The following is a 26,557-nucleotide window of genomic DNA, read 5'->3' on the forward strand; positions in this document are numbered from 1 at the left end:
CAGGCACTTTAATCGCTCTAATCGCTCAATAGCTTCAGACTCAGTTGCTGCTCCTTTCACAGCCATTTTTATCTGCTCCTGTATTTCCTCAGGACACTATTCACACACCGCTCTCCCCGGAAAAATTTTCGTGGCCCCGCCGAGCCACAGCAAAACCGGATTTGAGTGCAATGACAACCTTCGCAACCCTGCCAAGTTGCAGCCAGATGCTTTAAACTTGGTGAGCCCCGCCGAGCCACAGCAAACCAGGTTTGAATGCGACGCCAATCTTCGCAACCCCACCGAGTTGCAGCCAGATGCTTTAATCTACACTTGTCCTGTGCCGTTGCCCCTAGCAACCGGGCTGCAGTTGCCCGCATTCTCGAACCATATGTAAGGCAGCACTAGTCATCATAATGGGGAATACTCGCTGCACCGGGTAAATCAAAGCACACCAGCAATGTCCTTCCAGTATTTCTTAATGCTGCAGTTTGTTACACTTCATAAACCACAGTTCACACCGTCCATCTTAGTCCGCCACCGGCATGTTTACACACTTAACATCCGGGAGTCTCTCAAGTAGCAGACAGGCCCAAGTGGCCCAAGTAACAGCCTTCAGCAAGGTAATAAAATAGCAATGTCCATATTAATGTCCATATACAGTACAGACCAAAAGTTTGGACACACCTTCTCATTTAAAGATTTTTCTGTATTTTCATGACTATGAAAATTGTACATTCACACTGAAGGCATCAAAACTATGAATTAACACATATAGAATTATATACTTAACAAAAAAGTGTGAAACAACTGAAAATATGTCTTATATTCTAATGTTCTTCAAAGTAGCCACCTTTTGCTTTGATGACTGCTTTGCACACTCTTGGCATTCTCTTGATGAGCTTCAAGAGGTAGTCACCGGAAATGGTTTTCACTTCACAGGTGTGCCCTGTCAGGTTTTATAAGTGGGATTTCTTGCCTTATAAATGGGGTTGGGACCATCAGTTGTGTTGTGCAGAAGTCTGGTGGATACACAGCTGATAGTCCTACTGAATAGACTGTTAGAATTTGTATTATGGCAAGAAAAAAGCAGCTAAGTAAAGAAAAACGAGTGGCCATCATTACTTTAAGAAATGAAGGTCAGTCAGTCCGAGAAATTGGGAAAACTTTGAAAGTGTCCCCAAGTGCAGTTGCAAAAACCATCAATCGCTACAAAGAAACTGGCTCACATGAGGACCGCCCCAGGAAAGGAAGACCAAGAGTCACCTCTGCTTCTGAGGATAAGTTTATCCGAGTCATCAGCCTCAGAAATCACAAGTTAACAGCAGCTCAGATTAGAGACCAGGTCAATGCCACACAGAGTACTAGCAGCAGACACATCTCTGGAACAACTGTTAAGAGGAGACTTTGTTCAGCAGGCCTTCATGGTAAAATAGCTGCTAGGAAACCACTGCTAAGGGCAGGCAACAAGCAGAAGAGACTTGTTTGGGCTAAAGAACACAAGGAATGGACATTAGACCAGTGGAAATCTGTGCTTTGGTCTGATAAGTCCAAATTTGAGATCTTTGGTTCCAACCACCGTCTTTGTGCGACGCAGAAAAGGTGAACGGATGGACTCTACATGCCTGGTTCCCACCGTGAAGCATGGAGGAGGAGGTGTGATGGTGTGGGGGTGCTTTGCTGGTGACACTGTTGGGAATTTATTCAAAATTGAAGGCTTACTGAACCAGCATGGATACCACAGCATCTTGCAGCGGCATGCTATTCCATCCGGTTTGCGTTTAGTTGGACCATCATTTATTTTTCAACAGGACAATGACCCCAAACACACCTCCAGGCTGTGTAAGGGCTATTTGACCAAGAAGGAGAGTGATGGGGTGCTACACCAGATGACCTGGCCTCTACAGTCACCAGACCTGAACCCAATCGAGATGGTTTGGGGTGAGCTGGACCGCAGAGTGAAGGCAAAAGGACCAACAAGTGCTAAGCATCTCTGGGAACTCCTTCAAGATTGTTGGAAGACCATTTCCGGTGACTACCTCTTGAAGCTCATCAAGAGAATGCCAAGATTGTGCAAAGCAGTCATCAAAGCAAAAGTTGGCTACTTTGAAGAACCTAGAATATAAGACATATTTTCAGTTGTTTCACACTTTTTTGTTAAGTATATAATTCCATATGTGTTAATTCATAGTTTTGATGCCTTCAGTGTGAATGTACAATTTTCATAGTCATGAAAATACAGAAAAATCTTTAAATGAGAAGGTGTGTTCAAACTTTTGGGCTGTACTGTAACACAGGGTATTACCTTTGCAGGGTTTAGCTGTCTCAGTCCATTACTCCGCCACCACTGTGGCTTTGCGGCTTCCCAGGTAGGGGTCTCCAGCCGTCATACCCTCAAAGGCCACTGACATCCACACAGGATCCAGGCTCTGCCTTTCAGGACTCTTACTCAAGCCTCTGCCTTCCAAGGCCACTAGCATCCACACAGGATCCAGGCTCCACTCGGCCTCACTAGGCCTCACACGGTCGATGCCCCACACACACGGGAACAGGCCTTACGCCTCTCTCACAGAACACACCTGTCTCCCATCAAGCAGGGTTTATATATGCATCACGTGCACACACACACACATACTGACAGGACCTTGCTGATGTCACAGTCATGTGATCAGACAGACATTCTGTGTGCGCAGGACCTGTGCTATGTCACAGTCATGTGACCAGTCACCTGAGGGGGAAGGTACATGGTCAGGTAAAACACATCCTGGACCATTACCATAATGCCAGCAAGTCGCTGCATTACAGTACCAACCTTTTCTGTGGCAAAGTACAATATACCTTTGAAAATTCTCGAAATTCACAATCCACAACCAGTTAAGTTTGATAACCTGCACAACAGGCCCTATCCTTTCGAGTCCTCAGCTGTTAGGAATAATGAGGTCTATTTTACTCATATTCTATGAAGCGTAATTTTTCTAGATTTTGCGAGATAGTAGTAATGAATGTTAGAATGTATCATACAGCAAATAAACAAAATAGATCACATACATAAAGCAATGGTGACAGTTTTATGGGCTACACACAGTGCTCAAATTGTAGTCCACCATACCATACCATAATACCGTATTATTCGGACTATAAGACGCACCGGACCATAAGACGCACCTAGGTTTTAGAGGAGGAAAATAAAAAAATAAAAATTTAAGCAAAAAATGTGGTCATGATGCACTTTTAAGGGGGAAGGGGTCTTCTGCTGACACTGGTATAGGGGTAATGTCCCCCAATTCTGACAATATCCCCCATCCTGGTATATATGCCACCCCCCTTCCTTTTATATGTGGTCCCCATCCCCATCCTGGTATGCCTGGCATCCCTCCATCCTGGTGTGCATGACACCCCTCATCCTTATCCTGGTATGCATGGCACCCCTCATACCTATCCTGATATGCATGGCACCCATCATCCCTGTCCTGGTATGCATGGCACCCCTCATCCCTGTCCTGGTATGCATGGCACCCCTCATCCCTGTCCTGGTATGCATGGCACCCCTCATCCCTATCCTGGTATGCATGGCACCCCTCATCCCTGTCCTGGTATGCATGGCACCCCTCATCCCTGTCCTGGTATGCATGGCACCCCTAATCCCTATCCTGGTATGCATGGCACCCCTCATCCCTGTCCTGGTATGCATGGCACCCCTCATCCCTGTCCTGGTATGCAGGCACCCCTAATCCCTATCCTGGTATGCAGGCACCCATCATCCCTATGCTGGTATGCATGGCACCCCTCATCACAATCCTGGTATGCATGGCACCCCTCATCCCTGTCCTGGTATGCATGGCACCCCTAATCCCTGTCCTGGTATGCATGGCACCCCTAATCCCTGTCCTGGTATGCATGGCACCCCTAATCCCTGTCCTAGTATGCATGGTCCCCCTAATCCCCATCAGGCTGCACATTAAAAAAAAATAAACACTCCTACTCACCTTTCTTCTCTCTCCTCTAGCGCTGCGTCCGGTCTGCCTGCACTGATCTCTCCATGTGAGTCGCGCATGACGTCACTGTCATGTGCGGCTCACAAGGAGAGATCAGCTGCCGGAAATCACTGCTCCCCACGCCGGGTCTGTGTGCGCGGGGAGCAGTGACTTCACTCTCCTTCATAGCCGGCACACAGCAGAGCCGTGCTGTGGCTGCTGCTGCTGGCTATCTCCTGTGCCCGCTCACTAAAGGGCATGAATATTCACCCCCTCCCCACACCCATGGGCGTGGAGAGAGGTTGAATATTCATGCCCTTTAACAGCAGGCACAGGAGATAGCCGGCAGCAGCAGCCGCAGCGCGGCTACACTGTATACCGCTATTAAGAAGCATGAATATTCAGTGCTCCCCACGCCCCATGGGCGTGGGGAGCAGTGAATATTAATTTTCTTTAGCAGCGGGGACAGTGTAGGCTGCAGTAGGCGGCTGCTGCCTCCTGTGCCCCGCTCGTCCACCGATACCGCTCCCTCCCACACCACACATAAATATACACACCCCCCCCCCAACATTCAGACTATAAGACGCACCCCCCATTTTCCTTCAAAATTTTGGAGGAAAAAAGTGCGTCTTATGGTCTGAAAAATACGGTATCTCATGCTATACCATACGTCTTACAGCAATTATTTTATTTAATACATCCACAGGATCTCCTTTATTGAGGCTCATTAGGTACATTATTTATGTGGCCATCTTCACTCTTTTCTGATAAAAAACAATAGATTTCATATTTTACTTCTTGATAACTGTCACAAATAATAAATTAGCTTTTCAATGTTTTTTTTTTCAGATGTAAGGTCAAAGTAAGGATCATTATAATCTTGTTTATCTCATTTAAATTTTTGAGCAATATGTATATTTATCTTAAAGTAATAATCAATGTTATATTAATAAATGAGTCTTAACTTTCTTTCCTTTAATGTCAATGAACTCAATAGCTCACCAAAAATATTTATGACATGGAAGGTAATAAATAACTCTAAATCGGATATCATTGGCTACAAGAAACCAAATTTTCCTCAATTAATCCCCCTAAATTTACTAATAAAAATTTTCTGTACTTTTACATCCTCACATACTAAAAAGAAAGCAGGAGTTATTATCCTTATAAAAAAACTCAGTTTCCATTGAATGCTTATCAGAAATTAATGATAAGGATGGAAGTTATATTATTCTTGTATGCAAGATAAATTACAATATTTTCACATTAGTAAATGTATATGCTCCAAATAAAGGTCAAATCACCTTTTTGAATAAGGTATTAAAGATAATTCATGAACATCAAAAAGGTGACTTTGTGATATTTGGCGACTTTAACATTGTTCCCAGTGGTATCCTTGATTCTTCGACTAAATCAAGGCAACTTCGCCAGACACTTGATCCATGGCTAGCTTAGGAAGACATTTTCAATGTATTCAGGTGTCTGAACTCATCCTCAGTGGAACACAAACATTTTTCTAATAGACATAAATCCTTTCCCGAAATAACCTAGTATTGACAAGCTTACTCACGCTACCTAAATTTAGTTTTGTCAATATTGAGCCAAGATCCTGGTCGGACCACTCCCCAGTCACCTTAGGTATCAGATTAGGCCCTCCTTTTTAAAAATGAGAAACACTAGAAGTGTAACACATATATCGTGCACTACCCTAAATATAAAAAGGAGATAGAAAATACCTTATTGAATTACTATAAGGAAAATGATACAGTAGAGATTTCCATACATACTTTATGGTTAGCTCATAAGGCTGTTATGAGGGGATTATTTATTCAGCTAAACAGCAGACATAAAAAATTTCATAGGGACAAAATAGATTCCATTTTGGAAAAATTAAAGAATTGGAAACCGCTCTAATTGACAACCCTCTTTCTAATTTGCACAAAGAAATCTTTAAACTTAGAATTAAACTTAAAACGGTTTTATCGGGAGACTATGATAAAATTGTTCAGTCAGCTAAAACAAGCTTCTATCATTCAAATAACAAACCTTCTAAATGATTTATGAATAGAATACGACATCAAGGGTTAAATATGTAAGCATCCAAGGGATATTTTAGAAGTCTTTGCTCTATTTTATAAAAACCTTTATCATCTAAAAGATGATACAGATACTCAACAACCTTCCAAAATTTTAATTAAGAATTTTTTGCCCAATATCCTATTACCATCATTAAAATAAGATGAATTACTTAATTGAAATGGCCCTTATTCCGAATCAGAGATATTAGATACAATTAATTCTCTTAAAAAAGGCATATCTCCTGGACCTGATGGGACTTCAAAATGAGTATTATAGACTACATGCCCAACAATTGGTCCCATATTTGACGAAGTTAGTTAATCAGGTATCTAAGGACGGGGTTCTTCCTAAAGAAATGTTAGAAGCCATCATTACTATGATACCAAAGGATAAAGGTGATCCTCAAGATGTAGCAAACTATCGTCCAATTTCATTACTAAATTCAGACACAAGAATCTTGGCAAAAACAATAGCTACTAGAATTCAGAGGATCCTTCCTAACCTAATAAATCAAGACTAAGTAGGGTTTATTACTGGTAGGCATACCATGGATGCTACAAGGAAGACATTAAATCTTTTGTCTTTCATGGAGAAGAAACAGACACCTTCATTATTCCTAGCCCTCGACGCTGAGAAAGTGTCCGATAGGGTCCATTGGGGTTTCCTAATTAAAGTTCTTAGAAAATTTGGTTTTAAGGGCCATATATTTCATTTAATTACTGGATTATACTCCTCACGATCTGCAAGAATTTTTGTTAATAACATTTTGTCTAGCAACTTTAGTTTGACTAATGGAACCAGGCAAGGTTGCTCATTATCACCAACCTTATTTGCAATGTTTATTGAACTGTTAGCGGAGAGTATAAGGATGAATGAAAAAATTAAAGGTATGTGGTTAAACTCAAAACAATATAAAATAACACTTTTTGCCGATGACATCTTACTCTCTTTAACAAACCCTCTAAATTCAGTTAGATATCTATTAGATACTTTCGATTTCTTTTCAAAGATCTCCCTATATAAGATTAATGAAACTAAGTCTCAAATACTTAAAGTCAAAATAGATGAAGACTTACAAAATATCATGAAGAGAGAATTTTCCTTTAAAAGGGGACGAGGGAAAATTTCTTATCTTGGAATCCAACTGACCTCCCCCTTTTCAAATTTGATTGAAGAAAATCTCTCTCCAATATCCAGAAAACTATTCAATCTGATTTATTGAATATTTCTAAGGTTGAACTATCCTGGATTGGCAAAATCATTTCCTACAAAACAATAGTACTACCCAAACTATTATATGTACTGAGAGCCGTTCCAATATTTATTCCTAAAATTTGATTTCAAAGACTACAAACTAAATTAGTAACATTCACCTGGAGCAATAACAAACCTAGAGTAGCAAGGTCTATATAAGTTAAGGGGAAAAAAAGAGGCGGTTTTAGAGTGCCAAACTTACACGGCTATTACCTAGCAAGTGTTGTTAAACTGAGTCAAAAATGGACAAATGAGAATGAAAAGTCCCTTATTGAGGATAAACCTCTTGCCGCATTAATCATAGCCCATTTGATTGATAAATAATATCTCCCCCTTCCTAAAGACCCATTTCTGAAATCAACCATAATGGGGTGGAAACAACTTCAAGAACTCTCCAAAAAAGAACACATTTTTTTTCCAATTACATACTATACCTTCTTTAGCGGTATTAGAAATATTGATTACTAAATTAAATCTTTCATCATGGAAAAAAGCAAGTTATCACTAATTTAAAGGACATTGTTATGGGTGACTCACTAATTCTCTTCCAAAATTTACAACAGGAATTTGAGATCTCAGATAAGGAACTTAGTATCTGGCAAGTCATTAACTCTTTTCTTGAAAAAAAGAAATGTATCTCATTTAAATTCCCTCTAACAATCACTAATCTACTAAATAATCCTTCAACTGCACTTTTCTGGGAAACAAAGAAAATCTACCAACAATTCAATGAAGATTCCTCTTTAGTTAAAGGATCAAACATGCTAGCCTGGGAGAAGGAGTTAGATTTTAAGTTTGATAATGACCATCTTTTAAAAGCTCTCAACATCGCATATGCTAACACACCTTGTGCAACACTATAAGAAACGCATTATTAAGTATTTTCAAGGTGGTATTATACACCCCAAAAAATCAGTTTAATATATCCTGCTCATTCTCCCCTCTGCTGGAGGAACTGTGGAGAGACTGGGAATATATCTCATATTTTTTGGAATTGTCCTGTTCTGAGGAAGATGTGGATAGATATACAAGGTCTCTTCTTTAAATTAACGCATGTTAATATCCCACTTACTCCTCAATTAGTTTTATTTTCAATAGGTATAGAGGATCTACAAAGCAAACTTTGACACATAGTTTCTCATGTACTCCTAACAATTAAATATCTGATCGCAACTAAATGGAAAGATCCTAACCCTCCCAATATAACAGAAATAATAGATAGAATTTCTATACACAACACGTTTGAATACAATTTTGCAATAAGGTATAAACAAACTAAGAGATATTTGTTAAGATGGAACTTATTAATAAGTTTACTCCAAAACTAAGAATAAATGAGTCCATTGATTAAAATCTAATTAAACTGGTTTAATGTTAATTGTATAATCAGATTGTTTCAAAAAATGTTTCTTATGCTGATTGATCCAACTTATGTATACGGCTTCCTGTATTGTTTCCCCATATACTTTTTCCCCCTAACTTCCCAATTTTTTTTCCTCCTATGTTACCCCATTCTTACCTTATCTTTCCTTATTATCATATAAATCAATAAAAATATTTGAAAACAAATAAGTTATTCCATCTGTTGATTATATTAGGCAGGAAAAAAAAGTGTTATATGTTTAAAAATGATTTCATGTCTTTGAGGAAGACTAGTAACTGACATAACATGAGGAATTTCATGTCATATTTCTATCTGAAGGGCGGCTCCTGGATATTCTTCATACTAAAGGACAACGAGGGTATATTGTCTTCTTGGAAAGTCTTGAATTTTACTACCCTGAACTCTATAAGTTAGTTACAGGAAAAGAGCCCACAAGAAGATTCTCTACAATAGTTGGTAAGCGAGAGATATTTGGAATAACAATCTAGAAATCTTTAATCCTAAAATTAGATAATTGTTGGTTGGACCTGCTGGATTCAGCAGAATCAGCCAACAATCTGATGTGTATGCGAGCACTTAGATAATCTCTTGGCAGCAGAAAACTGGGGGGGGGGGTGGATTTGGGATTATTGGACTGAGTTTGGTTAAATCTTACTCCCCTATTCCAATAAAAAAATAACCATAGATGAAATTGTGAGTGTGTACAGTATTTTTGCCTATGGCTCATTTTACAATAATGGAACTTGGGCAATACCATCCGTTTGAAGAAAAAAAGGTTCACCTTATTAATCTCTAAAGATTATGTAATATAGGGCTCTTAATACACTGCTCAAAAAAATAAAGGGAACACTCAAATAACACATCCTAGATCTGAATGAATGAAATATTCTCATTGAATACTTTGTTCTGTACAAAGTTGAATGTGCTGACAACAAAATCACACAAAAATCATCAATGGAAATCAAATCTATTAACCAATGGAGGCCTGGATTTGGAGTCACCCCCAAAATTAAAGTGGAAAAACACACTACAGGCTGATTCAACTTTGATGCAATGTCCTTAAAACAAGTCAGTATTGTGTGTGGCCTCCACGTGCCTGTATGACCTCCCTACAATGCCTGGGCATGCTCCTGATGAGGTTGCGAATGGTCTCCTGTGGGATCTCCTCCCAGACCTGGACTAAAGCATCCGCCAACTCCTGGACAGTCTGTGGTGCAACGTTACTTTGGTGGATGGAGCGAGACATGATGTCCCAGATGTGCTCAATCGGATTCAGATCTGGGGAATGGGCGGGCCAGTCCATAGCTTCAATGTCTTCTTCTTGCAGGAACTGCTAACACACTCCAGCCACATGAGGTCTGGCATTGTCCTGAATTAGTAGGAACCCAGGGCCAACCGCACCAGCATATGGTCTCACAAGGGGTCTGAGGATCTCATCTCGGTACCTAATGGCAGTCAGGCTACCTCTGGCGAGCACATGGAGGGCTGTGCGGCCCTTCAAAGAAATGCCACCCCACACTATTACTGACCCACTGCCAAACCGGTCATGCTGAAGGATGTTGCAGCCAGCAGATCGCTCTCCACGGCGTCTCCAGACTCTGGTCTGTCATGTGCTCAGTGTGAACCTGCTTTCATCTGTGAAGAGCACAGGGCGCCAGTGGCGACTTTGCCAATCCTGGTGTTCTGTGGCAAATGGCAAGCGTCCTGCACGGTGTTGGGCTGTGAGCACAACCCCCATCTGTGGACGTCGGGCCCTCATATCACCATCATGGAGTCGGTTTCTAACCGTTTATGCAGACACATGCACATTTGTGGCCTGCTGGAGGCCATTTTGCAGGGCTCTGGCAGTGCTCCTCCTGTTCCTCCTTGCACAAAGGCGGATGTAGCAGTCCTGCTGCTGGGTTGTTGCCCTCCTACGGCCCCCTCCACGTCTCCTGGTGTACTGGCCTGTCTCCTGGTAGCGCCTCCAGCCTCTGGACACTGCGCTGACAGACACAGCAAACCTTTTTGCCACAGCTCGCATTGATGTGCCATCCTGGATGAGCTGCACTACCTGAGCAACTTCTGTGGGTTGTAGAGTCCGTCTCATGCTACCACGAGTGTGAAAGCACAACCAACATTCAAAAATGACCAAAACATCAGCCAGAAAGCATTGGTACTGAGATGTGGTTTGTGGTCCCCACCTGCAGAACCACTCATTTATTGAGTGTGTCTTAATAATTGCTAATAATTTCCATCTATTGTCTATACCATTTGCATAACAGCATGTGAAATTGATTGTCAATCAGTGTTGCTTTCTAAGTGGACAGTTTGATTTCACAGAAGTTTGATTTACCTGGAGTTATATAATGTTGTTTAAGTGTTCCCTTTATTTTTTTGAGCAGTGTATATATGTAAAATATTTTTAGAAGACAGAAAAAACAGGTGCATTTCTATAACATTTTGTCTGCTAGAAAAATACCAATCAAAGATGAATGACAGAGTCCAAGGTGGGTGTGGAAGTTGAAGCTAAAGTTTTTGTGCTTTACACAGAATGCAACGTTTCAGCCTTATGAAGGTCTTTGTCAAGCAACGTTTCAACCTCATAAAAGTTTTTGTGAAATTTGATATAGACCTTCATGAGGTCAAAACGTTGCATTCTGTATATGGCACAATAAACTTTTGTTTCTACTTCCATTTCCGCCTCAGACGCTGTCGGTTCATCTATGGATAAACCAAATAGGATTCCTTGGTCTGATGACTTTGTGCTCTGCATTTGTGAGTACTACCAATCAGTTTATCTACATTTTCTGCAAAAATATAACTCACAATCTGCTGCAAAAATACAACTACCACAATGGGATTTTACTTTTGCCACACTCGATGAGCCACAAGTAGGAGACTATTGCTGTAAAGTATTACTTGTTGGTATAATGCCTGTTCATGTATGATATTAAAAAGTACCTATAGCATGTAAAACTTTCAATGGCAATGTAATATTGGCATTATATGGCGGTGTTATGTGACTGTTGCTGAGGGCTTTCATTTTTTTCCTGCACAGGACCGCGGTTTCTTTAATGGTAGTCCTGAGAACAAGCAATGTGTGAGAGCACAATTTAGCAATTTATATAGTTTCTTGTTTGATATGAAGCATGTCCATACATCTTAAAATAAAGCCAGCCAAACCAGCCAATATCGACAGGACTGACCAAACATCTAATGTGTATATGTGCCTCCCAACTCTCCCTAAGCTGCTGCTGCTGTAAATAAGTAATAAATTGGTAAGGGACTTATAGTGTAAAGATGATAGATTTTTACATGAATTAACGCATACCCAATGTTAGTGGGATATGAAGCCACATGGTAAAAGCAATATTCATGTCAATGTTCCGGCTGTTCTTCTTTTAGTGGAAGAAGGCCATGAAGCTCTCACGCAGTTCCTTATGAACGAAGTCATCAAATTGCAGCAACAGTTAAAGACAAAAGAGGTGCAGAAATGTGAACTTGTGGCTAATTCAAGACTTCTGGAGGATGAGAGAAAACAGTTAAAGCTGGTGAACCTAGAATTGATGACATTTCAGGAACGTTACAACAAAATGAAGGAGGAGCGAAACAACTGCAATGATGAGTTAATCAAAGTAAAGGATGATAATTATAATTTAGCAATGAGATATGCTCAACTTAGCGAGGAGAAGAACATGGCTGTCATGAGAAGTCGTGATTTACAACTTGAGGTAAGTAGAAACTATATATGTGTGTCCGAGTTAGAAAGCGCTTACCTTTTCCTAGAAACAGTGCCTCACCTTTCCATAGAGTGTGTCTGGTATTCTGTCACTTAAATGGGGCTGAGGTACAATACCAGACACAATCCATGAACAAGAGTTACATTGTTTCTGGAAAAGGCTAACTTTTTAACTCAGGCCAACCTTAATAAGGTACAAGGGGGGCATGTAACATGTATTAAGGCTATTGAAACAAAAAGTTGCAAAATTTGTGCATGCCATTTTTGCTCACAAATTTGCAACTATTTGCAATTTCACGCTATTCTAGCCACTTTTCAAAAGTTGTAACAGTTATCTAAGAAAATGAGGTTTCAGCCAGATTTATGAATGGTGACTTTTTAAAACTTCCAGCAAGAAGGTGGCATAAAAAGTGGAGCAACATTTCTAGACAAAAGTGTAGTATATTAAAATAAAAATAGCTAATCACACATTGCGCAATACGTTGATAAATTTGATGCAACACTACAGGGAAAATAACTTTTAAAAGTCCAGTCTTAGTAACTCCCCACCTTCCCCTAAGAGAATTGCATGGAATCCTATTTCCGAGAACTATGGTCATCTCACTGGGAAGATTGTGTCGCTTTCTTTGAATGTGTATTGAGCAATATAACACATAAGATTAGTGTGTTGCTTCCTTAAAATCTTTTCTACTTTCATTTTTAATCTTAGTTTATGCTTTATGGTCTGAAGATAGACAAACCTTGTGTGATATTACCATAAATGGAACCAGCCATCAATTTTACAAATGAGGAAGCATACAAAGTTTTTTATTTTCATCTCACACCAGTGTTTTCTGTTCACCGAAATATCCGAAAAAAATGGTAAACCCCTCGTTCATTGCTCTAGGTATCATTATTGTGAAAAAGTTGTTTTTTTAATCTTATACTTATTTGTGATATTACTATCAAGCGTATAAGACGACTTTTGAAGACTGAAAAATCTTCTGTCTAGTCTGGGGTCGTCTTATACGCCGGTAATGCTTTTGAACTTTCAGAAATTGACATGCGGGGATACTCTGGGGGTGTTAATAAGCTGCCGTGGCCGTATCCCTGCCATGTCGGAGTTAATATAAGGTGGAGGGAGTTAAAATACGGTGGCGGTAGGTCCAGACAGTCAGCGCTTCTGTGCTGAAACGGACACATCGCTGCGTATTCCCAGCTCCGGACACAGCGCAGGGCTTCTGTGCCGACAGCTTTCACTTGTCACAGAAGCGCTGCGCTGTGTCCGGAGCTGGGAAGTTCGCATTGCTTCTGTGACAATATATGAAAAGCCGGCAATTCAGCAGCGGCATAAGCCGGCACCCGACAATTTAGAATAGAAAGAATAGAGAATCACACATAGATTAGATAGATAGAAACATGTCAGTCACATATATATGAAGTACAGTGACAGTGTTGCTTACTGTACTTGTCATTTAGTGTAAAGGATTTATTAAAACAAATAATAGTGTTTTCATGCACCGTCTCTTTAAAAAAGCCGGCCGGCAATTCAGCATCTGTACCCGACAATTTATAACAGAAAGATAGAGCATCACACATAGATTAGATAGATAGAAACATGTCAGTCACATATATATGAAGTACAGTGACAGTGCTGGTTACTGTACTTGTCATCTAGTGTTAAAATAACGGATTTATTTTAAAAAAAATTGGCGTGGGGTTCCCCTTAATTTTAGTCTCTAGCGGAGGTTAAGCAGACAGCTGGGGCAGATGTTTGAAGCCTGGGAAGGGGGTAATACCCACGGAGCTTCCCAGGCTACTAATATCAGCCCCCCGCTGAATACCTAGCCTTTACTAGCTATTAAAATGGGGGACCCCCCAAAAAAAATGACGTGGGGTCCCCCCTAATTTAATAGCTAGCAAAGGCTAGGCAGACAGCTGGGGGCTGTTATTAATAGCCCAGGAAGGGAGCCATGAATATTGGCCCCCTCCCAGGCTAGAAACACCAGCCGTCAGCTGCCCCAGAAATGGCGCATCCATAGGATGCGCCAATTCTGGCACTTAGCCTCGCTCTTCCACGCTGCCCTGGTGCGGTGGCAGGGGGTAATAGGGCTGGGGTTGATGTCAGCTTATAATGCCAGCTGACATCAAGCCCAGGTTAGTAATGGAGAGGCGTCTATAAGACACCCCCATTACTAACCCCATAGTCAAAGTTAAAAAAAACACAAACACCCAGAATAAAGTCCTTTAATTGAAATAAACACACAATTCTTTATTGTTCTAAATTAAACCATACTTACCATCACGCCCATTCCAGCTGAAGCCAACGATCTCCTGCAATAAAAGTAAAATAATAAAGCAACCTCATCCTTACCTTTCCATGGTTCCCAGGACAGCTTCAGCTCTGCTACATCGAGATGACAGGCTGGACCGCAGCAGAACGCTGCCATCCAGCCTGTCATCCCGCAGACACTGAGAAGCGCAGGCATGCTTGCGCTCCTCAGTGTCTCGCTGTGACGGCATCCAGATGAGCCGACAATGAACTCAGCTCACCTCCTGGACGTCCGTCACTGACAGCGTGGGAAACTTCTACTGCGCATGCGGGGAGCAGGAGAATTTTCCCACGCTGTCAGTGACGTGCATGAGGTGAGCCGAGTTCATTGGACATGATCTCGGCTCATCTGGATGCCGTCACAGTCAGACACTGAGGAGCACAAGCATGCCTGCGCTTCTCAGTGTCTGCCGCATGGCAAGCTGGATGGCAGCGTTCTGCTGCGGTGCAGCCTGTCATGTGAATGTAGCAGAGCTGGACCGGTCCTGGGAACCATGGAAAGGTAAGGATGAGGTTGCTTTATTATTTTACTTTTATTACAGGAGATCGTTGGCTTCAGCTGGAATGGGCGTGATGGTAAGTATGGTTTAATTTAGAACATTAAAAAATTGTGTCTTTATTTCAATTAAAGGACTTTATTCTGGGTGTTTGTGTTTTTTTTAATTACTTTACTAGAAATTCATGGTGGTCATGTCTAATATTGGCGTGACCCCATGAATTTCGGGCTTAGGGCCAGCTGATAATGCCAAGCTGGCCCTAACCCCTTTATTACCCAGTGAGCCACCGCACCAGGGCCCTGGATGAGTTGGGTACAGCGCCAGAAGATGGTGCTTCTATGAACGCGCCATTTTCCGGGGTGGCTGCGGACTGCAATTTGCAGCGGGGGGGGGGGGGGGGCAGAAAGCTTGGGCCTTCCTGCGCTGCAGATTCCAGCCCCCAGCTGCCTAGTTGTACCTGGCTGGACACAAAAATAGGGCGAAGCCCCACGTCTTTTTTTTTTTAATTATTTCATGAAATAATTAAAAAAAAAAGGGCTTCCCTATATTGTTGTGTCCGGCCAGGTACAAATAGGCAGCTGGTGGTTGGGGGCAGCCCGTTCCTGCCTGCTGTACCTGGCTGGACACAAAAATATGGCGAAGCCCACGTCAACATTTTTGGGAAAAATTAATTACAAAATTAATAATAATTTAGGGACTGCATCTTTATTAACCCCTCAATTGTCATTTAGTGTTAAAATAAAGGATTTTTTAAAAAGAAAATTGGCGTGGGATCCACCATCATTATAGTCTCTAGCGGAGGTTAAGCAGACGGCTGGGGCAGATGTTTGAAGTCTGGGAAGGGGGTAATACCCACGGAGCTTCCCAGGCTACTAATATCAGTCCCCAGCTGAATACCTAGCCTTTACTAGCTATTAGAATGGGGGACCCCCCCAAAAAATGACGTGGGGTCCCCCCTATTTTAATATGTTTATGAGTGACAGTTTTCCTGCTATATACCTGCATGTCATAAGAATTTAAATTAAAAAAGGACCATGTTAAATTCAAATCTGTTTTTTTTTAATTTTTACCGGTGTTTGGTATGCGTTGGAAAAGGGGTAGTCTTATACGGTGAATATATCCTAAACTCTATATTTTAACAGGAAAGTAGGGGGGTCGTCTTATACACCAGGTCGTCTTATACGCCGGAATATACGGTACTTCATAGAATCATAGAATCATAGAATGGTAGAGTTGGAAGGGACCTCCTGGGTCATCTGGTCCAACCCCCTGCTCAAAGCAGGATTCACTAGATCATCTCAGATAGATGTCTGTCCAGCCTCTGTTTGAAGACGTCCATTGAAGGGGAACTCACCACCTCTCGTGGCAGCCTGTTCCACTCATTAATCACCCTAACTGTCAAAAAGTTTTTTCTAATATCTAATCTGTGTCTCCTCCCATTTAGTTTCATCCCATTGCTTCTAGTCTTTCCTTGTGCAAATGAGAATAAAGATGATCCTTCTACAATGTGACAGCCCTTGACATATTTGTAGACAGCTATTAAGTCTCCTCTCAGTCTTCTTTTTTGCAAGCTAAACATTCCCAAATCCTGCAACCGTTCCTCATAGGACATGGTTTGCAGACCAGTCACCATTCTGGTCGCTCTTCTCTGAACTTGCTCCAGTTTGTCTATGTCTTTTTTAAAATGTGGTGCCCAAAACTGTACACAGTATTCCAGATGAGGTCTGACCAAAGAGGAGTAAAGACCGATAATGACTTCACGTGATCTAGACTGTATGCTTCTGTTAATACATCCCAGAATTGTATTTGCCTTTTTTGCTGCTGCATCACACTGTTGACTCATGTTCAGTCTATGATCTATTAGTATACCTAAGTCTTTTTCACATGTACTGTTGCTTAGCTCTATTCCTCCCATTCTGTATATGCTTTTTTCATTTTTATTGCCCAGATGTAGTACTTTGCATTTTTCCCTGTTAAAAACCATTCTGTTGGTTGCTGCCCACTGCTCCAGTTTATTTAGGTCTTTTTGAATCCTCTCTCTCTCTTCTCTAGTATTAGCTATCCCTCCTAGCTTTGTGTCATCAGCAAATTTAATCAGTTTACCCTCAATTCCTTCATCTAAATCATTGATAAAGATGTTGAACAATACAGGTCCCAGGACGGAGCCCTGTGGTACCCCACTTGAGACATTCATCCAGCTGGATGTGAAGCCATTTACAACCACCCTTTGAGTCCGATCACTAAGCCAGTTATGAATCCACCTAACAGTTGCCTGGTCCATTGCATACTTGGTCATTTTTTCAATAAGGATGGTGTGAGATACTTTGTCAAATGCTTTGCTGAAGTCAAGATATACTATATCTACAGCATTTCCCTGATCCACCCAGTCAGTGATTCTGTCATAGAAGGAAATTAAGTTAGTTTGACATGACTTGTTAGTTACAAACCCATGCTGACTCTGGTTAATCACTTCATTCTTATCCATGTACTTACATACATGTTGTTTAATAATTTGTTCAAAGATCTTTCCTGGTATTGAAGTCAGACTCACCGGCCTATAGTTCCCTGGGTCCACCTTCTTCCCCTTTTTGAAGATAGGAACAACATTTGCTCTTCTCCAGTCTTCTGGGACTTCTCCTGTTCTCCAAGAATTTTCAAAGATTATGGAGAGTGGTTCTAAAATTTCTTCTACGATCTCCTTCAGTACTCTGGGGTGTAATTTATCTGGACCTGGAGACTTGAACTCATTTATGTTAGCTAAATATTCCCTCACAATCTTTCTGTTTACAGTTAACTTGGATTCCTCTATTCCTTTAAAAGGACAGTGAAGATCAGTTGATGTTACATTTTCTTTCTGAGAGAAAACAGATGCAAAATAGGAATTAAAAAGTTCGGCCTTCTCAACATCCTCTCTTACCATTTCTCCATTTTCATCCTGTAAAAATCCTATAGCATCTTTGACTTTTCTTTTACTTTTGACATACCCCCAAAATCCTTTTTTATTACTTTTGACATCTCTTGCAAGCCTTAATTCATTGTCAGCTTTAGCTAACCTGATACGTGCCCTGCAGGATCTGCAGACTGCATTATAATCTTCTTTAGATATGCCTCCCTCTTTCCATTTAATAAACATTTCTTTCTTTCTTTTTAGCATGTGTTTAAGTTCTGTGTTCATCCATCCTGGTTTCCTTAAATGCTTCCCATTCTTCCTGCTTTTCGGGATTGTTAACGATTGTGCTTTGAGAATCTCATTTTTAAAAATTTCCCATTCTTCCTGGACATTTTTGTCCTTAAGGACATCCAGCCATTGGATCCCTCCTATTCTCTTTCTGAGTCTCTTAAAATCTGCCTTTCTAAAATCTAACCTTGAAGTCTGAGTCTTCACATGTCTTCCTCCTCTAGTTACTTGTTTTCTTCCTGGTCTGGTTGAGTTAAAAACACAACTGTTTTGAGCAAACATTTTTAACTTTTTATACCACTCTTGCTACTTTGCTTACTGGGAAGAGATGGAAAATGTAATATATTTTACACCACAAACTGGTGTAAATTATTGCACAAATCTATAACTGCTTATAGCACATGGGCAGGCAAAGATGCAACAAATTTATTGAGACAAATTAAAAAATAATGTAAGTGCCTAAATTAATTTGTTACATTTTTACTCAAGCATACTTTGAACTAGGACCAGTGTATGAACCCCCCCTCCCCCTCAGTCATTCAGTGCAATCTAAAAACTACACATCCCAATATCCATTTTCCCCATCCTCTCAACAGCCCCTGTAGTATTGATGAAGTTGCAGATCCTTGCTCACATATAAGACTGGTGTCACCCTAAAAAAAACAGGGCACCGACCTGTGACAACTTTCTGTGACGATGTATCACAGCTTATGAGGAAACAGCAAAACTTCCGTGATCAGGTGACCACTCCTGAATTCAAATAATCTGGGGGTCTTTGGAAATGGAAAAGTTATTTTATGGAGCATAGCTCATACAATCCATGTATCCAAATGAAATATATTTTGATATTTGATTCATCACTTTGGCCTGAGAGACACATCCTGCAAGTGAGTGAGCAGTCAAATCTAATTGTCCATGTAAGTCTATTTTTTTGGAAAGATGCAGATCTTATTTATACATTATGCGACAAAATGTCATGTGTAGCACTAGTGACACAGATACTTCTCATTCCAGCTTCCAGGAAAGAGGGACACATACTGTAGTGAACTGTAGTAATTTTTTATTTCTCACTATGTCACTTCTCTGACCTCAGACAGTTCTTTAGGCTATGTGCATACTGTGCGTTTTTGGTACCTTTTTTCCGTGCGGAAATTGGTCAAAAACCCTAGGGAATCTTTGTGCCACCTAATGCAATGACAATCCTGAAGTGCTGTGCACATAATCAGGACTTTTCCTGTCAGGATTGTCATTGCGTTTAAATCTGCAGCATGTCAATTCTTTCTGCGTTTTTGCAGCGTTTTTCACCCATTGACTTCAATTGAGTCCGTGAAATCCGCAGCAAAAATGCAGGTATAAAAATATTTGCGGATTTGCTGCGGATTAACATAGTAACATAGTAACATAGTTTGTAAAGCCGAATAAAGACTTGCGTCCATCAAGTTTGACCTGTTAGTTCTGTAATTGCTAAAGTTGATCCAGAGGAGGGCAAAAACCCCAAATGATTTGGCCAATCTTCACCTGAGGAAAAATTCCCTCCCGACTCTGAAACCAGCAGTCAGAATAAATCCCTGTATCAACCTACTATTTTATTTTATTTTTAAGTATATGCTGAAATCTGCCTGGTATCTAGAAAAGCATCCAGTCCCCGCTTGAACTGGTGTAGCGAATCCGACATTACCGTCTCCTCACTCAGTGAATTCCATATTCTCACTGCTCTTACCGTAAAGAACCCCTTCCTATGCTGGTGCTGAAACCTTTTCTCTTCCAGTCTTAGTGAATGCCCTCTTGTTAACGTAATATCCCTCCTTTTGAACAAATCCCCGGCAAGATCTCTATACTGTCCCCTAACATATTTGTACACATTTATTATGTCCCCCCTCAACCTTCTCTTTTCCAGGCTGAATAGTCCTAGTTTTGCCAACCTCTCTGGGTATTGCAGTCCTTTCATTCCCTTTATTAATTTTGTTGCCCTCCTTTGTACCTTTTCAAGCTCATTTATATCCTTTCTATATATTGGGGCCCATAACTGAGCACAGTATTCCAAGTATGGTCTGACCAGTGCTTTGTACAGTGGAAGAACAATGTTCTCATCCTTTGCAGCTATACCTTTTCTGATACATCCCATTACCCTGTTTGCCCTTACAGCAGCGGCCTGACTTTGGGCACTCCAATTTAGTTTGCTATCAATCAAGATGCATGCCCAAGTCCTTCTCCATCTCTGAATTCCCCAATGATTTCCCATTCAGTGAGTACTGGTGACTTCCATTTTTCCTTCCCATATGTATGACCTTACATTTCTCCTCGTTAAACCTGATTTGCCATTTAATGCTCCACCTACCCAGCTTATCCAAATCCCTCTGTAGGTCTGCACTGTCCTCTTTTGTATTAATTGTTTTACATAACTTTGTGTCATCTGCAAATATTGATATTTTACTATTTATCCCGTTGACTATGTCGTTAATAAAGATATTAAATAACATTGGGCCTAGTACAGACCCCTGTGGTACCCCACTAGTGACGCTTACCCAATCTGAGTATATTCCATTTATAACCACCCTCTGCCTTCTATCCTTTAGTCAGTTAGCTACCCACTTGCAGACATTTTCCCCCAGCCCCATCATTCTCATTTTGTATACGAACCTATTATGTGGCACGCTATCGAACGCTTTTGAGAAGTCGAGATACACGACATCCACTGGTTCCCCCTGATCTACTCGAGAGCTAACCTCCTCGTAGAAGTCAATCAGGTTTGTTTGGCAGGAGCGATTCCTCATGAATCCATGTTGGTTCGGGATTAAAAGATTATTAGCATCAAGATGCTCCGTAATTGCCTCTTTAATGAAGCTTTCAAAAATTTTGCCCACAAAGGACGTCAGACTTACCGGCCGATAGTTTCCGGCGTCACTTTTCGCTCCCTTTTTGAATATTGGCACTACATTCGCCTGTCGCCAATCAAGTGGCACAGACCCAGTCTCAACAGAGTCCTTAAATATAAGATATAACGGTCTGTCTATCACATTACTTAGTTCCCTTAGTACCCGTGGGTGTATGCCATCAGGTCCTGGTGATTTGTTTATTTTAATGTTACTGAGGCGTTTCTGTACCCCAGCTTGGGTTAGATTTGTCATACTTAGTGGAGGATTAAGTTTGTCACTTCTCATTTCTCCTGTTAGTTTGATTTCCTTTGTGAAAGTTGTCGAAAAAAAATTATTTAATAGATTAGCTTTATCCTCATCTTTCTCTATAATTTTGCCTTCCTCACTTTTTATCGGTCCAATATTATCCAATTTAATCCTTTTACTATTTATATACGTAAAGAACAGTTTGGGATTTGATCTACTTTCCCTAGCAATACGTCTCTCTGTTTCCTCCTTCGCTATTTTTATTTGTTTTTTACAGGTTCTCGTTTTTTCCTTGTAACACATTAGTGCTTCCTTACTGTTTTCCTGTTTTAATCTATTGAATGCCTCTTTTTTGCTATTTAACGCCCCTTTTACGTTCTTGTTCAACCATATTGGTTTCCTCTTATTTCTGGCCCTTTTATTCCCATACGGTATATATCTCTCGCACTGAGTATTCAGAATTCTTTTGAAGGTTTCCCATTTACTATTCGGATTCCTTTGATTAAGAACTTTGTCCCAGTCAATAAGTTGAAGGCTTTCTTTCAGCTGATCAAACTTCGCCCTCCTAAAGTTTAATGTTTTTGTTGTTCCCTTATTGATAACCCTACTGAAGGGCATTTTGAAGTCGATAATATTATGGTCGCTATTACCTAGGTGCCCCCCTATCTGTACCTCAGTTATTCTATCAGGCCTATTAGTCAATATTAAGTCCAACACGGCCTTCCCTCTCGTTGGTTCCTGCACTAGTTGGGAGAGATAATTATCCTTAATATTTGTCAAGAACCTTTTACCTTTCTGAGATCTACAGGTTTCTGTTTCCCAGTCAATATCCGGGTAGTTGAAATCCCCCATTACAATCACTTCATTATGTTTTGCTACTTTGTCTATTTGTCCTAATAGCAGATTCTCATTCTCCTCTGTTATATTTGGTGGCTTATAGCAGACCCCCAGTAATATTTTATTATTATTTTTAGTTCCCTCTATCTCTACCCACATGGACTCGACCCCCTCTTCTCCCTCTCCTATAACTTCCCTTAGTCTGGGTTTTAGACATGACTTTACATATAAGCAGACTCCTCCGCCTTTCCCCTGTTTCCGGTCCCTTCTAAATAAACTATAATCTAATAAATTTACCGCCCAGTCATAGCTATCGTCTAGCCAAGTCTCTGTTATACCTACGATGTCATACCTCTCCTCCGATATAAGCGCCTGCAGCTCATCCGCCTTATTGGTCAGGCTTCTTGTGGTGGTCAGCATGCAAGATAAAACTTTGGGGTTATTTAGCATCCTATTCTTCTCTAACGATCTAACTGTACTATCCCCACCCCCCTCTCCACCCTCATTATATTCACTTCTCCCCTTCCCCCTTGCTTGCCTCACATCCATCTATTTCCTTGGTTCCCCCCCCGTCTCTAGTTTAAAAACTCCTCCAACCTATTAGCCATCTTCTTCCCCAGCACCGCTGCACCCTCCCCATTGAGGTGCAACCTGTCCCTACGGTAGAGCCTGTAGCCGACCGCGAAGTCGGCCCAGTTCTCCATGAACCCAAACCCTTCTGCCTTGCACCAACTCTTTAGCCACTTATTCACCTCCCTAACTTTTGCTGCGGATTTGGGTTAGGGTATATTTAAGCAGGGTTTGGGTTAGGGTATATTTAAGCAGAAGCTTATTAGGTTCTGTTAACTTTAGAAGTGTGGTAGCCAGACATGGTGTCCACCTCCTGACAAATGGTGGACACCGTGTCCGGCTACCACACTTCTAAAGTTAACAGAACCTAATAAGCTTCTGCTTAAATATACCCTAACCCAAATACTGTACACCGATGAAGGTCCTATGTGACCGAAACGTCTGTTGTTTATTTTCTGCACTACTTTATTAAAAATGATAAAAAGAACCCAAGAGTCTTCTGAGTGTCAGGTTACTTTTTCTTTCAATTCAAGTCAATGACTCAAAAACATGGCAAAAACGCACAAAAAATTGCCCACGGGAGACTACTCCTCCCATCATCCTACGGCTATTCCCGCTGAGGTGAAAAGTAGTCTCCTCAGCTGGCGCCTGTGCTCCGTGTAAAAAAAAGTTAAAATAAATTGCTATTAAAATAAAAAACACTTCACACTCACCTATCTGTCGTACCCTGAGTGTCCCACGGCGAACCGATCACCCGGCAGCACTCTATACACTGACAGGAACGCGATCACTCCCAGCAGTGTATAGCGCTGAGCTGTTGGGAATGAGATCACTGGAGTTTAATCAGCTGATGATCAGCTGAAAAGCTACGGTGACCTCATTTACTGCACTGCTGCGTGAGAGCACTGGTGCAGGAAGTGAGGTCACTGGAGCTTATCAGCTGATCATCAGCTGATTAAACTCCAGTGTCCCAGCAGGTCAGTGCTATACACTGACTGGAATGAATACACTCCTGTCAGTGTATAGAGTGCTGTCCTCTAGAACAGTCACACCAGTGATTGCTGATGTGGCTGCTCTAGAAGTGACCCAGATCGTCATGGGACACTGGATTATGTCATCACGGCGGACAAGTGAGGGATATGGTTGTTTTGTATTTTTGTTTTTTTTACAGGTGACAATGGCTTCGGTGGAATGGGAATTAGGTGAGTATAACAGTGTTTTTTATTGTTAAATAAATTAAATTCGTGTGTAATTTTATTTTAAAATCAGACTTTATTCTGGCCGTGTATTTATTTTAAAAACTTTACTACGGGGTTAGTAATGAGTTAGCCTTATAGATGCACTCCATTACTAACCTGGGCTTCATGTCAGCTGCTAATACAAGGCTGACATGAACCCCAACCATATTACCCCACTTGCCACCAGGGCAAGTGGGAAGAGCGGAGGCTAAGTGCCAGATTTGGGGCATCTTATGGATGTGCCATTTCTGGGACGGCTGAGTGGTGATATTATTAGCCTCGGAGGGGGCCAGGATCCATCGCCCCTTCCCTGGCAATTAATATCAGCCCGCAGCTGTCTGTTTAGCCTTTGCTGGTTATATTTTATAGGGGGACCCTACATCAATTTTTTTCTGGGGTCCCTCTGTAATCTAGCCATTAAAGGCTAAGCAAACACCTGTTGGCTGTTATTAATAGCCAGGGAACATTTTTAGCTAATGGCCCCTTCCCTGGCTAGTAATATCAGCCCCCAGTGGTTGGCTTTCACTCTGCTGGTTATGAAAACAATAAGGGAGCCCACTCCATTTTTTAAATTTAAGGGTACATGCCCACGATCCGGACGTAGCAGCACTTTGGAAACAGCATATTTCTATTGAACGCAGATAAATACGCATGTGTTCACTGAACCACGCAGATTTACTGCATGCAGTACATTCTAGTGGTAAAATTTCTGTTTGCGGAGACTAGCGACTCCGCAAGAGAATTTGACATGCTGCAGTCCTGAAAGACGCGTCGCATGTCAGTGTCCGCGGGTGACCCGCAGCCTCATGTGCATGCATTGTGGACATGGTATTTCTAGAAATCCCATCCACTATGCTATAACATCTGTCTGCTGTGGGTTTGATGCTACATAAATACGCATAGTCAAACCCGCAGCATTTCCTGATCATGGACACGTGCCCAAACTCACCCGCAGCATGTCAATTTCTGTAGCAGAGACGCTAGCCCCCCCTGCAGATTTTGACCGATTTGAAATGTCTTTACATGTGGTGGATCCGCATCTACTAACAACACAAGTGAGGCATTAGGAGTAATGGGATTAGGTGTTGCTGACACCTAACCCTAGCTTTAGTAATGAAGAGGTGTCAGCCAGACACCCTCATTACTAAGTAAAGAGTTAAATAAACACACACTGAGAATAAATCACTTTATTTGAAATAAAACAGACACATTTTTTAATCATTTAAATTAACCAATATACTCACCCCAGGTCCAACGGTAATCCAAGGGTTAAAGCGATGTCCCACGTTTCTTTTTTCAAATATCTTTATTTAGATCCAAAAAGCATTCATTGCTGTACAAAAAAGCATAAAAAATGTGGCGAAATGCGTTTTTGCTGCAGTGTTTTTACTGGCAAGAAATGCAGAAACGTTGCAGAAATTTCTGCAATAAAATACTAAACATGTGCCTATTGCCTTACAAGTGCTCATGCAGAAATATTGTTCCCAGTGAAGCCCATTAGGGTTGCAACACAGTACCTGACCACTTTTATGGCCTCCTACACAGTATGGTGTCCCTCACAGTACATTCCTCCGCACACTGTATGAGGTCCCTACAACCCCTCACACATAGTATAATGTACCCACAGTACATTTCCCACACAGAAAGTAAGATGCCTGCAGTGCCCCCCCCCCACAGCATAATATCCACACAGTATGATGCCCACAGTGACTCCACACATAGTATGATGCCCCCATTGTACTCCTATGCTGTTTGATGCCCACTGAGGCTCCCCCACACATAGTATGATGCACCTACAGCCCATTACACAGTATGATGACCCTTCTGTCCCCACAGCCCCCTACACACACAGTATGATACCCCCATATTATGATGCCCTACACACATAGGATGACAGTCCCCACAAATCCCCACACACAGTATGATTCCCCCACAGTATGATGTTCCTACAGTCCCCCATACAGTATGATGTCCTCACAGCCACTCACACAGTTTGATGCCCCCCCAGTCTGCTCACACATAGTACGATGGCCCTCCTACACTGTTGATGGCTCTTGCAGCCCCCCGCAGAATATGATGCCCCACTGCTACCTATATAGTATGATCACCCCCACAGTCCCTGCACACAAAGCATGATGCACCCAAAAAAAACACACACATTATGATGGCCCCCACAACCTCCACAGTGTTTAATGCCCCTAGCCTCTCACACACTGTGAGATGATGTCCCCCCACACAGACATACAAGCATCACACTTGTTTGTCATATCCCACTCTCTGCTCCGATGTTACTGCCCTCTGCTGCCAGTGTAGTTAGAACTTTAAAACATGCCAAGGCTGTCAGGTCATGTGACATTTCAGGTCAGGTACCCTTTAAGAGACCAGACTAGTCCAGCTCCACCCCAGGATGGAT

The 26,557-nt window shown here is 41.5% G+C and overlaps 1 protein-coding gene across 1 annotated transcript in view; it reads left to right on the plus strand.

Moving 5' to 3' along the window:
• Positions 1–26,557, plus strand: part of CARD11 (caspase recruitment domain family member 11) — a 192,774-nt gene that overhangs the window by 59,116 nt on the left and 107,101 nt on the right. The window contains exons 3-4 of the mRNA XM_073647913.1: positions 8,989–9,126; positions 12,058–12,383. Of these exons, the coding sequence (XP_073504014.1) occupies positions 8,989–9,126; positions 12,058–12,383 (464 nt within the window). The remainder of the gene's footprint in view (positions 1–8,988; positions 9,127–12,057; positions 12,384–26,557) is intronic.

The sequence above is a fragment of the Phyllobates terribilis genome, unplaced genomic scaffold, assembly GCF_046119375.1.
Source record: "Phyllobates terribilis strain yellow unplaced genomic scaffold, ASM4611937v1 Scaffold_9__5_contigs__length_417890890, whole genome shotgun sequence".
Lineage (NCBI taxonomy): Eukaryota > Metazoa > Chordata > Amphibia > Anura > Dendrobatidae > Phyllobates > Phyllobates terribilis.